General features: G+C 40.5%; 1 protein-coding gene across 2 annotated transcripts in view; it reads right to left on the bottom strand.

The window, feature by feature from the left end:
• The window catches only part of HOOK1 (hook microtubule tethering protein 1), a 29,996-nt gene that overhangs the window by 11,812 nt on the left and 2,312 nt on the right, over positions 1–15,872 (bottom strand). The window contains exons 2-9 of one of the 2 annotated variants that reach the window (XM_086841668.1): positions 15,511–15,590; positions 7,740–7,825; positions 6,104–6,176; positions 5,757–5,807; positions 4,662–4,794; positions 3,941–4,008; positions 2,670–2,732; positions 2,007–2,090 (exon numbers count right to left, since the gene is read on the bottom strand). In XM_086841668.1, coding sequence (XP_086697794.1) covers positions 2,007–2,090; positions 2,670–2,732; positions 3,941–4,008; positions 4,662–4,794; positions 5,757–5,807; positions 6,104–6,176; positions 7,740–7,762 — 495 coding nt within the window. In that variant the 5' untranslated portion in view covers positions 7,763–7,825; positions 15,511–15,590. Of the gene's footprint in view, positions 1–2,006; positions 2,091–2,669; positions 2,733–3,940; positions 4,009–4,661; positions 4,795–5,756; positions 5,808–6,103; positions 6,177–7,739; positions 7,826–11,913; positions 11,989–15,510; positions 15,591–15,872 lie in introns of those variants that run through there. The other variant, XM_023932329.2, reaches the window with a different exon arrangement.

Genomic DNA, 15,872 nt, shown 5'->3' with positions numbered 1-15,872 from the left:
ATTAAGAGGATAGAACCTTTAAAGTTTGTCTAGTGAAAGCTGCTGTGTTAATTTTAACGTCCTGTCGAACATAAGAGCACGCAGCGTGTGTTAGTGGACTGCATTTAAACAGGGACAATATGCTTTTTGGGTTATGTTTTCCTGAATTATAAAGTAAACCTACCTTTCTTATACTCTTGGAAAATATCAAGGAAGACTGAGACCTTACAAGTGAATTTATTAAGAATTAGTTTAAATGAGAAGCGTCAAGTCAATATTACGGCTTCAAATAAATAAAATAAAACATATCATGATGACATTATTGAACAGATATAATCTACAGTGCACAATATCAAGAAACAATTTTTTTGTGATAATTTAAAAATCTATCATTCAAACAGATGGAGGTCAAATAGTAACCTGCCACTTCATTAGGTGCTGGCTTTCTAGGTTCACTCCTTTTTATGTACCAAATGTCATTTACTATTTACATGCACACACCCAAGTAGAGAGCACATCTGAGCCTTGCTCAGCCTCCTGTTCAAGGGTCAGCCACTCCTTAAGCATGCACATTATTTGGACTTTCAGAATAATCCTGAAACATCACTCATCTCAGACTTAAAAAAACCCTAAAAACCAAACTATTAAATCTGACACAACTCAGAGCAAGTTTGACATCTTCTCTCAGTTGCTTTCTGGTAGTCTTCTTTTTTTATTATTTTAACATGACAGAAGTGGTGTCAGAGTCAACAGAAACTATGAAGAGAGGTTTTAAAGACACATCACAGTATTACAGGGCTGTGGTGTCATCAACTCATCTGTTTATATTCTGTACCTTTTCCCTTGAACACCTTTCACCTGTCCCGAGCCATGTTATGAGCAACTGGCTCTGTATCACCTATGATTAATTAATAGAGAATTCTGGAAAAAAAAAGCCAGGGAAAACAGAAGAACACCTGGGACTTCTCTTGCAGATTCTTCTCACAAGCATTTTTAGATCTCTGCTTTCACTAGGAAGTCTTACTACTGCCCCAAGAAAGAAAGGAAATTAAATATCAATCCAATTATAGCAGTAGCTTCCTGGGCATGGCAGGTAGCTCTGAGCTGCTTTAGACACAAGTATTCTGCTTTTTCAGTGTCACTGTCAGTAAGAAATGTAAAACTGGCCTCTGCTTTTGTGGGTGTTCATTTCCAGAGGCTCACACAGCCAGTACAGCCCTCTGGCTTCTACAAGAAGATGCCACCCAAATGTTCTCTTTGTGCAGAGCCAAATCTGACATGAATTGCCTTTCCAGATAAAACTCTTTCTATTCTCAGATTATAGTGCCACAAGGGAAGGGCTAGTAAGTGATTTTTTTTTCTTTAAAGTCTTGATTGAAATGCAAATTTCTCTTTATTGTCATGAAGTCCTCTCTCCTTTCTCTCAAGAGTGACTTGATTAACTGCTATATCCATTAAAAACAAAAATAGGCCTATTATTAGTGTTGTTTAAAGATGCCAGCAAGGATCTATTAGTTTTCATTATTTTTATCCTGAAATCTCCTCCATATTTCAATTGTGTATGAGAAAAAGTTAGCAAGTTTTAGATAAATTACAAATTTTTGTCATTCATCAACTCCTATTGAAACAGCATAATTTCCCTATGATTAAATCTAATTACTGTTTATGACATGAACTGGATTTTCTGGACACAGCACAAAAGACTAAGGAACTAAGAATGAAAAGGGCAATTTTTAAAACCATGCTAATGTTGTTTTAACTTTACCTGATACTAAGGGTAAACATTAAGCTAAGACAAAAGAACCTTTGAGATAAGCTGGCACAGGACCTCAGCATACACTTCCATCAGAAAACTCTTTCCAGTAATTGCATTTTGGAGTACAGAATAATTGCTTTTCCCTGACAAGCAACTACAAATTCTCACAAAAATTTGAACAATGCAAAATGCACTTTGCCCTTCAAAATGTCTGCATCTTAACAGCAGCACCACTACATATTAAAGAAATAAACAACTGACTGTTTCTTACCTGCAAATCCAGCTCTTGACATCTTTGTGCCAGCTCCTCTTTTTCTGCTAGTGCCTCCTGAAGATCTTCCAAGGCTTTTTTAAGCTTTCAAAAAATAAGGCAGTCAATCACTATGGCCCATACCCAAAATATTCAGTTTCAGCTTCTAAAATGCTTCAATTGCTTACAGCCATTGTTTAAGTTGGCTGTTAGGTGCACACATTGATACACAAAACTGTAAATACTCTCCTAGATCAGGATCCTTGCTCATTTCACTTGCCTTCTAAATGATTATCACACTTAGAAAGTAAATTACTAAAACACAACTACTTGGGAAACTACACAGGAATGTACTGTCACATTTCCAAATCCCTTTAAAGACAAGTTCATTTTATGGGAAACACCTTGTAGCTTTCAGATTACAGGGAATTTTCACAACTCCTTAAAAGTAACCTGAAATAGCCTGACCCCCTCCCTGCAATGTAGGTTTTCACTGACCAGTTTCACCCCATGCAGGAAGATGACACAGCAGTCACTGTGGGGTTTTTAAAGAAGCTATAGAATAACACTTAAGTTTTCAGTTCATTAGCACTGAAAACCAGCATTACTTCATCTAAGGGATGGCCAGATAACAACTTACTGTTTAGGCTTGATCTACAACAGGAACACAGATCAGACAGTTACCTGCTGTTCCACTTCACTTGATGCATCACATGGGGAAGGACTCGTTATTTCCTTGCTCATGAGCTACAGAAAGAGGCCACAGGAAAAAAAGGTTAAACTACAGGTTATACGAAAAAAGGTTAAATTAGGGGTTACAGATCTGTAAATTCAATGTCTACTGAGTACCAACTGTATTCTCCATTGTGTTATTGCATCCCTTCAATATACCAAAACAGATCAATAATGCTCCTCCTCATCTCATGGCTGGTAAAGATTTAAACAGATCTACAGTAAGATGATTTTTTACCTTCCTCCTCTCAAAATGAATCAGATTTGCAGTAACATTGTATTGGATGAATGTGATGTGTTGAAGGTATTGCCACCCCCTAGTCAGTCAAACTGGAATGAACCAGAAGACAGGATTTCACTCCATTAATTTAACAGTTACCACACTTCTTTGTGTCCCATTAATTGCCACTAAACAAACAATGAGAACATTACTTCTCTGATACAAAGATGTACAGTGTGTATTTACCAGCAATTAAAGGGCTTTACTCCTCACTCAGAAATTACTGAATTATTTCTAGACCTTCTTCTAGAAAGTTTAGTAAGTCAGAAGACAACCAACACAAGTTTTGTGGATTAATTTCTACCAATAGGACACATACAGCTTTAAAGACTATACAATTTAAATCTAAGTTATAAAGCTTATTACCAACTCCATTGTTACCTTGACGAGGGTGCAAGTACACACCACCTTCTCTTCACTGCCAGTATTTAGTTTTTGCCTCTCTCCACACTCTGCTTCACAGTCCTGAAGCTCTCAAAAGCCAGTGACTGTAGAGCTAAGCTGTGAGCTGGATCACTAAGATGATCCAACCAAGAACAAATTAAGACAGGAGGAGGAGCACACCATGACAAAAATAGAAGAGATGCAGCTGCAAGCTTCTAAGTCAGAGGCTGGAATGGTCTGTCAGAACAATGCAACCTCACAAACACAATCAGCTTAACTCTGGGACCAAGACTACAGCACTGGGACAGAATTTCATAATCAATGGTTGGCAACTATATACATTTTTTGTGCAGAACAAAAGAATCTTAAGCATCTGTATGTTTGGGCACCTTGAGTCTAAAATCAAAACCATTTGGCTGGGTTTTAAGGTCTCTTAGTCACAGACCTCCCAAACAATTTAGGAAAGTACTTATACTTCTCCCTGACCTTTGCTTGGATGAAAGAATTCACAAAGGTATTTGGACATCTCAACAGCATCAGGCTGTGAACTGTTACCTACCTCTTGAATGGCTGTCATGACAACGTGTTGAACAGACTCCTCAAGGGTCATGATATTCTGTATGTGCTCTGTGGAAAAGGATTTGTAGTGACTCATGACAATGTTCATCTCCTGGGTTTGAGTAATATGATAAAGTGATTGCTGAAAGATCCAGAAGAAACTATTATCCATAAAGCTCCCTCAAAACAAGTAGTGGTCTCTTTACACAGAGGAGTACCATTACCCACCATCATTATTATCCAGTAATATGGCAGATAATCACAAAAGATTATAAACTCTTAACTGGACAAATTTATACTCTGCCTAAGGAGAGATGCCATGAGAGCATGGAGGATTAGTTCTGGTATCAGGAGAGGAAACAACCAATTCAGTTTTGAGCCTCGCAGGCAGAGAAGCAGTTTCTAATTTAAGGACTTAATTTAATTTTGCTGTATTTGCATTTGAATAGTAAATTCTAGGTCTTGGTACATATTCTAACAATATGAATAAACCATACACACTTTAGACTATATTTTTAAACCTACTCTGAACAAAGTTTTGAGTTTTATTCACAGATATTTCTGAGGGAATTTCTACTTTTAAGTGAACTCCAGTTTCAGAAGAGGCATTCAGCAAATTAACAATGTTGATGGATAAGAAAGAGAAGTTTCTACATCTTTTCCACCTTAACTGCCACCTGAGGCAGTCTGCTGTTTGCTGAGCAGGTTAAGGTAGTGCCTACCTTGTTTCCTCTCACAGTTGACTGCACAACCTAAAATAAGCTGCAGGAGCCTGCCCAGTTCAGTGGGATCTGAGTTCTCAGATATCCGGGTCAAGTCTGGAATAAGCTCTTCTGCAATCTGCTGACCCAGGAACTGAAAAAAATTTTTACAATTATGAGAAAAAGTAGACTCTCATTTCTGTACAGCGTGGAAATCTGCTATCATGTAGGAAATCTGGACTCAGTGATGAAGCCAGAGAAAATGCTCTAGAAGTTTGTTACCAGGTTTAGTTAACTGAGCACTTCTACAAGAAAAAGTGACAATAATAAAACTTACTTGGACAGGTCTCAAATACGAAAGAACTCATTTATTTTAGCAACATAATAAAAGAAGGAATTAATAACACTTCTAGACTGAGTTGCTTCCAAATCCTTCAACAAGCTCCTCATAAAGCTTAAAGAGGTTCTGCTTCTGGGCCTTCCTCAGACCTGGCAGCACATCAGGGCCTGGCTTTTGGTGTCACAGCTCAGCACAGGCAAGACCAGGAAGCCACAAGATCTGGCAAGTTTTTCTAGACCATACCCATTACATAACTGTAACCACATCAATATCGAAATTCAGCAATTTTTTTAAAACTCAAAATACAGCAGCCTTTTATGGCTACTCTACTCATCCCTGCATGAGACAGAACTAACTTTCTGTGTCCAGGAGGATTCCTACCTTGGCTCCCAGCTTCCAAAGAAATATCATAAAGTCTATGCTGGGGTGGCTGAGTCTGTTCTGTTGTGTACAAAAGGATTAAAACTTCTCTAGACAAGAGCAAACATGAGCACACACACAGGTCAACAGGATTCTGCAGCTCAGTCCTTTCAACATCCACCTGGGCAGAGACATGGTTCCCAGTTCATACTCCAAGAGCCTTATCTGAAACACACCTGCTCAAATTAATTTCATATTCACTCAAACCTCCCACTTAACAAGTAATAATCATACACCTTCTGCCTAAAAGGTCCTCAAAACAAATTACAGCTTTTTTTTTCTACTTGGAAAAGTCAAGGAGAGCAATAATCATCGTGTTTAATGATGAGAACAAAAACAAATTGTTTTTTCCATACCTCATGATAGTAGTCCATAATTCCTTGCAGTATCTTCTTCAAATTACTGGACTAGATGTTGTACATGAAAGACAAGGTTACAATTTTATTAATAAATTTACTTTTTATTAAATCAAATAACTTCTAATAAAATGGTTACAAGGTAGCTCTATGAAAGAGAAGTAGCACAGCAGAAAATCCCCATCCAACAAGACTGGAAGGCACTTAAACTATCAACAGACAGTTCCAGCTCATTTCAAATATGCTTGAAAACCGTGAGCTTCATTCCTCAGGTTTTGGGCTGCCAGATCTCAGGACAGTCGTAACATCCAACCCCAAAAAACTTCACTATCTTCAGTTTTAAATACCTTTATTCTCCAGTTGTCACCAACATCTTCTTTGATGCGATTGAGCCAAGATGCATCAAACCAGGCAACATCTCTGAAATAAAATTAAATGATTAATCAGTGAGCACAGACTTAAATAAATAAGACAGCAAATTCCCAGCATTAAATCATCTGATGCTGAACTCCAGTGTCTGACAAGGCATGAATTCCTGAAGATTGCAAGATAAACTTATGCCACAGGAAATTTCCATCCTGCTGGCTCCATTAAGGCACATTCCAGGGCTGGGAGAATTCCTCTGTGTGCCTGCGCCAGCTATGGATGGAGCACAAAGATGTGCAGGCTTTTGACATGCTGAATTTTTATACCTGATATAGCAACCATAATGAGGTAAAGAAACATCTTTTTTTTGATAGTTCTGACATTATGTTTGGTACCTATTCTTGTAGGCTGGATTAACTAACATTTATTCCAAATTGTCACATATGAAGAAAATACTTGAATACTGGCATTTTGTATATTTTGTATGTCTCTGGTTCCCCTGGGCAGAAGGGGATTCAGTTTGCCAGCATAAACAAGGATGAATTGCTGAGGGAGGTGTTTACACACACTCAGCTGCCAAGCAGTACAATCACAGCATATTTAACAATATTTAACTTTGACAGTGCACTGTTTATTCACTGGTCCCAAAGCACCTAAAAAAGGACAATCATTATCCCCACTTGCACATGAACCAACTTGGTGTTAAGAAGTTTGCCCAAAGCATGTGGCTGCCCAATACCCAAAATATATGGGAAGCAACCCCTGGCAAGCCCTAAATCAATTTTTGCTATGTCTGGAAAAAGGGTGAGCTATGTCTTTAAAAAGTACATTTAAAATCTTTACAAACAGACAGGAGCGTTTCTGACCTCATTTTTTGGGGGGTGGATTGTGATAGTGTTGAAGTAACTTTTTACTAATTACAAAATAATACTTTGAACCTGAGGTGGTAATGCAGACTTCTCTTCAATTATCTGGGTCAATAATAACAATAAAATTCCAGTGATGACTTGTAGCATAATACTCTTTCAAAAAAAAGACTTGCATTACAACCCTCTATGCAAATTTCAAAACCAGTGGTCAGTTTTGAAACTCAGACTACCAATCTTCATCACACCAACAGAATAGTTCATCAAAAGTAAAGTAACTCCTAATATTAATTGTAATTGAAGTTTTACAATTCTTGTCTTCCACACCAATAGTAAGTTGTCATTTAAAACCTAGAACTTAGATCTAAATTAATTGCACAACCTCAGGAAAAAAAGAACACAAAGCCATGCCTTTGGAATCTTTAGTTTCTCATCCAAAAAGGAATGTATTGCCTGAAGCATGGAAATAGTGCTGATGGGAAAAGTGAAAAAGATAATGTCATCCTTACCCAATTACCCCCAAGTATTAATGGAATACTGCAGTATTTGTGTATCTTCTCGTCACCTTTTCCACCACGTCACTAATCAACTATCAGCTCATCCCCAAAACAGCAATACAAAGGCACAACCTATCTTCTGTTATAAACTGTCCACTCTGAATTTCTGCCTACTTTAAAAGCAACTTTGTCTGTCAAACACAAAAACCTCAGGCAACTGAATCCCTCTTCTTCCAGCAGAAGAATCAACTTACATTTGGTGAAGCACCTGAGCCATGGCAACCCCGTTAGTCAGGTCCTGGACATCTCTGCAGGGTGCAGCTGTATTGAACGTCTGTAGCTACAACAGGGAAAAACACTGGGGTTTAGTTCAGTAGACAATAAATTAGCTGCCATCTTCCTTCTCCCCTTTCAGGCACAAGCATTTAACAAGATATCTTTCTACTTGAAATCCTTTTTGAACCACACAGACTTTAAGGCAACCCAGTTATCTCAACACTTATGACTGTTATGACTGGTAGCTTACAAAGTTGGTATGAACACCCACACTCTGTTTTTTCATGCTAGGCCTTCTATTGTAAAGCAGATTATGGACAGATAACTTGGTAGACTAAAGTAATATTTAACCAGCCTTTAAATTATGTTGCAGTGCTTAGTTCTGGACGTAACTACCTAAACAAATAACAGCATCATTAATAAGGTGTGAAAGTTGATGGGCAAAAAAAAAAAAAATCCAGTCTTTTACTATAAGAACTTAGTACTAGAAATAGGATGGGATTACCTCAATGTTAAAATGTCTCTCTGTTTTAAATATTGTGAGATTTTTTTCAAACTATCTCTATGGTTATAGCTAACATTTTGACAGAATTAGCTGTATACTTAGAATTGAAATATTTTATTCCTCCAAAGACAATCAACTCAGAACTAATTATTCTAGATGAGAGAGCCATTTCCATACACATCAGTTCATCATAGTTACTCAGGAAAATAAACAATAAACAAAACAGAAAGCTTATTATTAGTACCACTAGAAGACAGAATAGAATGGGAGCAACTACAAATCCTTATAAACCCCTTCCACTGCAGAAACTGACTTAAACTCACTGCATTTACAATGTCCTAAATTACCTGTCCCTCTGCAAAAGGGATTTCCCAAACACCCTGTGCAACACAAGCTTCTTCAGAACTCCTGGTAAATGACCTTGTGTTTTGGAAAGGGAGCTACTTGGACCAGAGTGATGGAAAAGCAGATTCCAGCTGTGAGAATCAGAGAGTTTTCGTCCACTCTGTGCCTATAAAAAGTGATCATAATTCTGAATACTTGTTTGCTTCCTTCAAAAAGAGTCCAATCAAGCCAAGGGAAAAATATGCAGAGCAAGGGTTTTTTCCTTTGTTTATTAATTTAAAAAGTGGTTTTAAATCTTGTCTTACAGGAAGTGAGAAGTCAGTAATCTCTCATAGGTTACATAAAAGATTAACTGGAGCACCACAGCCCAAAGCTGCTATACCTGGCAGCACTGGCATCTACTACTCCAGCAGCCTCAGCACAAGCACGGGCATGCAAGTTTACATTCCAGGCTGAGCTTCCCAAACCCAGTTTTATGGCACAATATTGTGATGCTGCCATCTGGATATATCCCTCATAAAGCAAGGAAGTTGCTATACACAGGTGCAAACCTTTTACCTGAGCCTGTTAGAGCAGATAAACAAAGCCTTAAAAAACCCTGACATGCAACATTGCTTTATGCATGATTTCCCAGAATAGAAACAGCTAATTAAAATTAAGTTAAGAGCAGGACTGACAGTCTAGGTTTCTCTATGTATTTAAAAGTCACGTGAGGACCTAGAAATAATGAGAGATTCAAATTATTAATTATGGGTTCTCCAAACCTCATGCCAGCCCAATCATTTCATCAAAATGGGTTTTTACTGTTCTTGCAAAACCAAAAAAAGCGGCAGGAGTGGGGAGGAGGTTGGAAAAAGAAGAGAAGCCAAAGACTTCAGGACTGTAGCAGCGCTCTTTTTTCCCTCATTTTCTTAGTTTTACTAAATATAAGCTCCAAGGATATGCTGCTACTCATGCTGAAAACCATTTTGTGAATTCCATCCCAAGTGCACTCTGCCACTTGCTGCTACAGCAGAAGTTCTCTCAGACACAGAGCTACTCTGCTCCCAATATACAGCTGAAAAGTTAATTTTGTAGCTCTGGCACCAAACATTTGTAGAGATGTTGAGAGTGTCCAGCAGAAATCAGCTAATCCACCTGGGGAAGGTATGCCCTCAATTTCACCTCACAGTGAGGGGTTGAGTTTCTCCATTTCACACCCAGGTTATACACACAAGGGACAGAGGTTTTATAGAGTAATCCAAGAGATTTTAAAATAAAAATAAACATTTCCATGCTGAAACCAAGTATATTAACATAATAAGTCAACCACTGGATGAACATTACCAGTGGTGCCAGTGCCAAGCAGTGCATTTATAGAGGAAAATTATTCCAATTTAAGATGTTGCATCCAGTCTCTGGTTTGGAGGGTAAGGCAGTACAGCACTGAAAAACATCCAATTAACTTTTCCTCTACACAGAGGAAAAATAACTAACTTTGAAAATTGCTTCTACTGCAGCTTTTGAGTTCCACCTTCACAGGTGTTACTTAAGTCAATTTTTCATGGATGCTCATAAACATTACTCTTATAATTCAGTTGAAGCTGCTTTGTGTTTTTCCTGTCAAATCCTCAGAACTTTAAATTCAATGACACCTGGGTTGCAGAAACAATAGGTAACATTTTTATTTGAATATTATCTTTCTTCTCTGGACACAGCATGTTTCCCAATATCGCATTTGGTAAAATAAAAATAGGAAATGCCAGATCTGACAGCAGAACACAATCAAAAGCATCTGCTTGCTGTATTAATGAGTAAACAAACTGAGAAACCATTAGAAGCAGAGAGTTACAGAACCCTTTTCTCTCCAAACACAAATCTCTCCCACATCACTTTCTTCCCTATTATTCACACTGAAGTTCAAATTGTGAAAGGATGTTTCAAACACATCCAAGTGTTAGCAATCAGCTTCTAAGTTGCAAACTAGGCCTGAGAAATAGGGTGCTAAATTAAAAACTGTGCATCTGCTGAGTGCTGTATAGAAAATATGAACACAGGGTTGGGTGTTCTTTTACACTGACAATTGCTTCGTTTAAGGCCAGTTAAGGTTCCATTAAGATTCACGATATAATTACACCTCTTGCACTGCGGGGATACCATAAATGACAATTAGACTAAAAATATTTAAAGCAGGAATTATGAAAAATAAAGGAGTTCAGCACCGCTGCCCAGATTTTTGTGAAAGAGTTCAGGAATACAGTGATTTGTTTTACTATTGAATCATGATGGAGCTATTTTCACTTGACTATTGAGGGGAAAATACAAAATTAAAGAGCCCATAAAAAGAGAAAGATTAAAGAACAAAAGATATCTAAGCAGACAGAGGTGAATACAAGACCACCCAAATTCTAGAGACCAACAAAACCTTGGGAGAATACAACATCACTAAAAGGAAAGTGGGAAGAGGAAAAGAAAGGAAGAAACAGTTTATCAGTGATTTATTACAGACTTTAACCCATCAACACTTTGGTACTGCCATGCAGAAATTAAGAACAACTACTCAGGCCACTGTTATCAATTTCATTCCTGGATTTCTACAATGCCTCTAAAACATCCCTTCTCTCCATGATTTACACTTCACAGAGGCAAAACACCTGCTATTTCTAGAGAAACCCTCCACACAGGTAATTGTGACCTTTCCTGCCAAGATTTCATGCAAAAGCTCTATTTAGTAGTTCCCTGTCACCACAATTACTGCACCTGCAAGACCAGAATTACAGACAAGGTCACAGAAGAAGCTTGGAAAGAAATATAAAGAGGAAGCAAGAGTGATTGATGAATTTAACCAAGATGTTTGTACTCCATGACCTTAAAAGTCTTTTCCAACCAAGTTGCCTCTAGCACAGGTAACATCACACACCCAGGTGTGGCATGCCTGACTAATAAACGCTTCAACCAGCCGGTATGAACTACTCTGAGGTTTCTGCGCCTGTCGATTCAAATTAATTGCATTTATTTATTAATATTGTTAATTGCCGAGTAGTTTCCACACTGAAGCCACCGCTGGAGAGGCCCACGGGATATTCCAACCACCACATCCACACCTCGAGGGTGCCGCGGGAACCTTTTGCTGGCTGTGAGCAGCGAGTCCCACGCAGCCCCCACTGCCGCGGCCGTGCCCGAGCCACCCGCAGCTCCCGCTCCCGCGGGCGGGGACGGAGGGAGGGGTGGAGGGAAGGATGGAGGGAAAAGCCCCACGGCGCTGGCACCTCCTCGCTGCCCTCGAGGGTCCCCAGAGGCGGCAGAACCCCCGCGCCACTCACCCAGAGGATGAGGCTGTCGCAGAGCAGCGGGTCCGCCGGCTTCGCCTCCATGGCGGCGGCTGCGACAACCCCGCGTCCCTCCCCTCCCCCCCCCCGCCCTCAGGCCGCCCCCGCTCCGGCGGCTCCGGCCGCGGCTCCGCTCCGCCCGCGCGTCCCCGCGGGGGCGGGGCCGCCGCCAGCGCTGACCACTCAGCTCCCGCCTCTGCCCCCAGCGGCCGGGAGTGACAGCACTTCTGACCAATCACAGTGGAGGAGCGGTGCGCTCGTGCCAATCACGGTGAGACTCGTTAGAGGTGGGGGTTGCCCTCACGGCCGCGCCGCCTCCGTGAGGGGGCGAGTCGGGATCGTGTCAACGGCCCCGCGCTGTGTCACCCGCCCCGGGCCGTGTCACCCGCCCCGGGCCGGCGCGTGGGCGAAACGCCATCGTGTCACTCGGCCGGAGGGAGCTCCTGGACCGAGAGCGGCCTCGCGTTCCCCCTCCTCGGCCCGGGAGGCGCCGCTCCGTCCCAACATGGCGGGTGCTGCCTCTCATAGCCCGCCCCGGCTGTCAGCGCTGCCGCGGGCACGGTCGGGCCGTGGAGGTCACGGGTGTAGATAGGTCAGTGGATACCCGCCACAAACATTGCTCTCAGAGCAGGATACAGAACTGCTTAAAAATAGCTAAATTTAAAAAAAAAAATGTTAAATGAGGTGAAAATATCAATTCAGTTATCTGGAGAAGTGAGGGACTGGAGGTGCTTAAGCACGGGGGTGAAGAACAACTGCTTTAACCCTTCTAGAGGTGGGAAAATGTTCCCCCTTCCCAAAGGATGGATGGAGAAGGGTTGCGGCAGTTTTACTTACTCTTAATTCATATTGTCATTGCTTGTTTTGGAGAGTTACTACTGCCCAAAGCCCAGCAGACTCCAGTGCCTTCACCTGCCAGCGAGGTGTGAGCTGTTTCTCCAGAGCAGTTCCTTCCTGGCCCTGGCAGAGCCCAGGGCTCGCAGCCAAGGCTCTGCATCCAGCCCTCACAGCACATCAATCCCCACCACACGCGTTCTTTTCATCTTGCTTAGTTTGCTACACGATAGCTAAAATGTACGAGTATTTCTTTTGTTTGATCTTTTTTTGCTCCAGAAAATACTGTATTTGTTTCATAGGAAGAGGTTAGCCTTATTTGATCTGAACTTATGGATGCCTGAGCCAGGATCCTGTTTGCTATAGCACCCTGCCTCAAACTATCTCCAAATAAAAGAAAAACTCCAGAGAAACATCTCCATCCCTTACACAAAGGAAATGTGATTATTCTGTCCCTTTCCTTTTCCCTTTGTGTTTCAGCATAAGAACATACTTAAATTTTCCCTCCACCAGCCTCTTTTACTATTTTGAACCATTATTTTTTTTCTTAGCTGATTCAATTTTATCACCATTTGCACATTGCCTGTTGTTACTGAAGTGTACAGGATGGCATTAAACACATCAGTGTTTAGGTCAGCCTAAGAGTGGACTAAACGACCTGAGTCATAACTGCTATGGGCAGCATCTGCTGTTTTTTGGCTGCTTGTCAAGATACGTACTTCAATTTTCTGTTACTGATTCTACTTTGCCTCACAGAGGCTGAAATTATGGTGATAACATGGGTGGTATTTACATAACTATCTCCCCTCCTAGAGTTCTCAGAACTGATAAAGACTGGAAAGTGGACTTGGATTTCTGGAAACCCTATTACTGTTTCCTTCACCAAAGGTTCTTAAAGAGATTTGGTTGCCATGGAAGATTAACATAAATCCTTATTAAAAATAGAATAAGGAATAAAAGGTTTTTACAGTAATATCCCCCAGAGTTCTGTGCTAGGATTTGTACTGTTTAACATGCTCATTTTAGTTTTTTTTTAGTATTTTTGCTCTTTTTAAATTTCTAGTGGCTTTTATTTTGTCCCTCTTTACTTTGTAGTTTCCACAATTTTATGTCCTTTCCTGAGGGTTGATCCTCATTCAAGAGCATCCAGAAATGATTATTCCTAAGGGATGGCGGTGCTAGAAGGGTGATCCAGACTGGCTAGGGCAAGGAGTGAGGCTGGGATCCGTGTAAGAACAAGGCAGGCTGTACAGGTCGGGCAATCTGGGATTATGTCAAGAGAGATCGGCTCACCCGTGTGCTCCTGGCTGCTGCAGCCAGGTCAGACGGGCTCCAGGTGCTCACCCAGACAGAGCAGTGTCAGCACTGAAAGGGTTTGGCTGCAGCTACAGACAAATGAAATCAGCTCCACACAGAAATCTGCCCAGTTTTTTACATCTTTCAAGTCACTGCTAAACGGGGGCACGTCAGAAACTCCCCGGTACTGGGCAGCTGTGCCTGGAGCTCAGCCGTGGGGCAGAAGAGAAACAAAGGGATCTCTGTGCCTTGTGTAGAGTAAGGTGGGTTTGGTTTATTTTTTAAGCCTGGTTGGAGATTTCTTCATGAGCTGCAGTTTGTATGAATGTCTGTCAGTACATTCTGGGTCTGTGCCAATCAAGGATTATGAGCTATGTTAACATCCCAGAAACTGGGGAGACCAGCCAGGCATGCCCCTCACACCAGGGCTGCAGCTCAATCTCCTGATGTCTGATATCCACCATTACTACATTTTAAAGTCAGATTAAGTTACTTTCAACAGGAACTCATTTAAAATGTGTTCACTCCTCTTGACAGTGCATCCCTTGCCATCTTGACAAAGCACCTGACAATCTTTCGGTGAGGGCTGTCTTAACTTTCTTAACGAAACAGGAGAACGGCATTTGCTACAATAATTTGCTATTCATAAAAATAAAATCCAGATCCTAGGGTGTTTTTTGTTATTTTCAATGGGACATATCATTGTATCCAGGAATATAAACAATACTCAGTTCAGATATAACTTGGTAGCTGGCTGACAAAAACCCCATATCCAGACACTTGAATTTTTCCATACTTTGTATGGCACATAAGCATCTCACTGGTAGATCAAAAATACTGTTGGAAAATCCTAATTACAGGACTGCATCTAAAGGGGATTTTCCAAGCACCTGGGAACAAATGTCAGAATGTAAAAACACTGAACACTGACCCTTGGTGGTTAGTCATGTACTTGCACATTTCTTGCCTTTAGAAAAGAAGATAAAAAAATCTTTCTCTGCTTTCCAATCAATTTTTGTAGCTCAGTTAATTTGATTTCTGGAAGCCTGCACTTCCTGAGCATCTTTCAAAAGCTTTAGGAGCATCCAATAATCCCCATGGTGTTCTGTATTACAGAGGCACATCTGAATTTTTAGATATAAAAACCAGAATCAAACCAATTCCCAATATGTGTGCAATGAATTATTACACAATACAAACTGCTCTGATACCTGCTGGGCCACACATCCCTTCACACCTGTCACAATCTCTGGCACCTTCCTGACACTTTGGAATCAAGCTGTGTACTGGAAGTTACTTTGTTTTCATGAAAAAATTCATTGACAATCTGTTTATTCTCCAAATGTGGCCAATCTAGAAGTTATTAAATCGAGTTTATGCAGCATAACTGAACATCTAAAAATCATAAAACAGGAATTAAAAAGCCACTGCTGTGGACTGGAGTTGTTTGACTCTCAGTACCTTGCTGGTCTTTACAGGTTTTGTTTCCCCACTGCTTTTCCTCACAGATGCTCAGTGGTACTTTCCAGGTCAGTTATGCCCTGAGGGAAAAGGGAGCAATGTCAGGATGATGAATGTAAAATCTTTCACTCTGTTACTGAAGTATCTGTTTTGTAAAATACTCTGAAATATTTTCCCTGGTTGCTATAGGAGATGAAAGTCATTAAAATCTATTCATTATGAATATAGTAGGAATTCTGGATATTTTGTATGTTCTGAAAATTAATACCTTGTCTGAGAGTATCTTCATTAAAGGATCTTGTATTCAGGCTTTTCTGAAAGGTGGCAATATTTTCACATGGAATAAGCATCAGTCAAGTATT

This window comes from Cyanistes caeruleus, chromosome 9 (genome assembly GCF_971803275.1).
Source record: "Cyanistes caeruleus chromosome 9, bCyaCae1.hap1.1, whole genome shotgun sequence".
Taxonomy (NCBI): domain Eukaryota; kingdom Metazoa; phylum Chordata; class Aves; order Passeriformes; family Paridae; genus Cyanistes; species Cyanistes caeruleus.
Note: the sequence above shows the minus strand (reverse complement) of the source record. Positions and strands in the feature narration are given on the sequence as shown.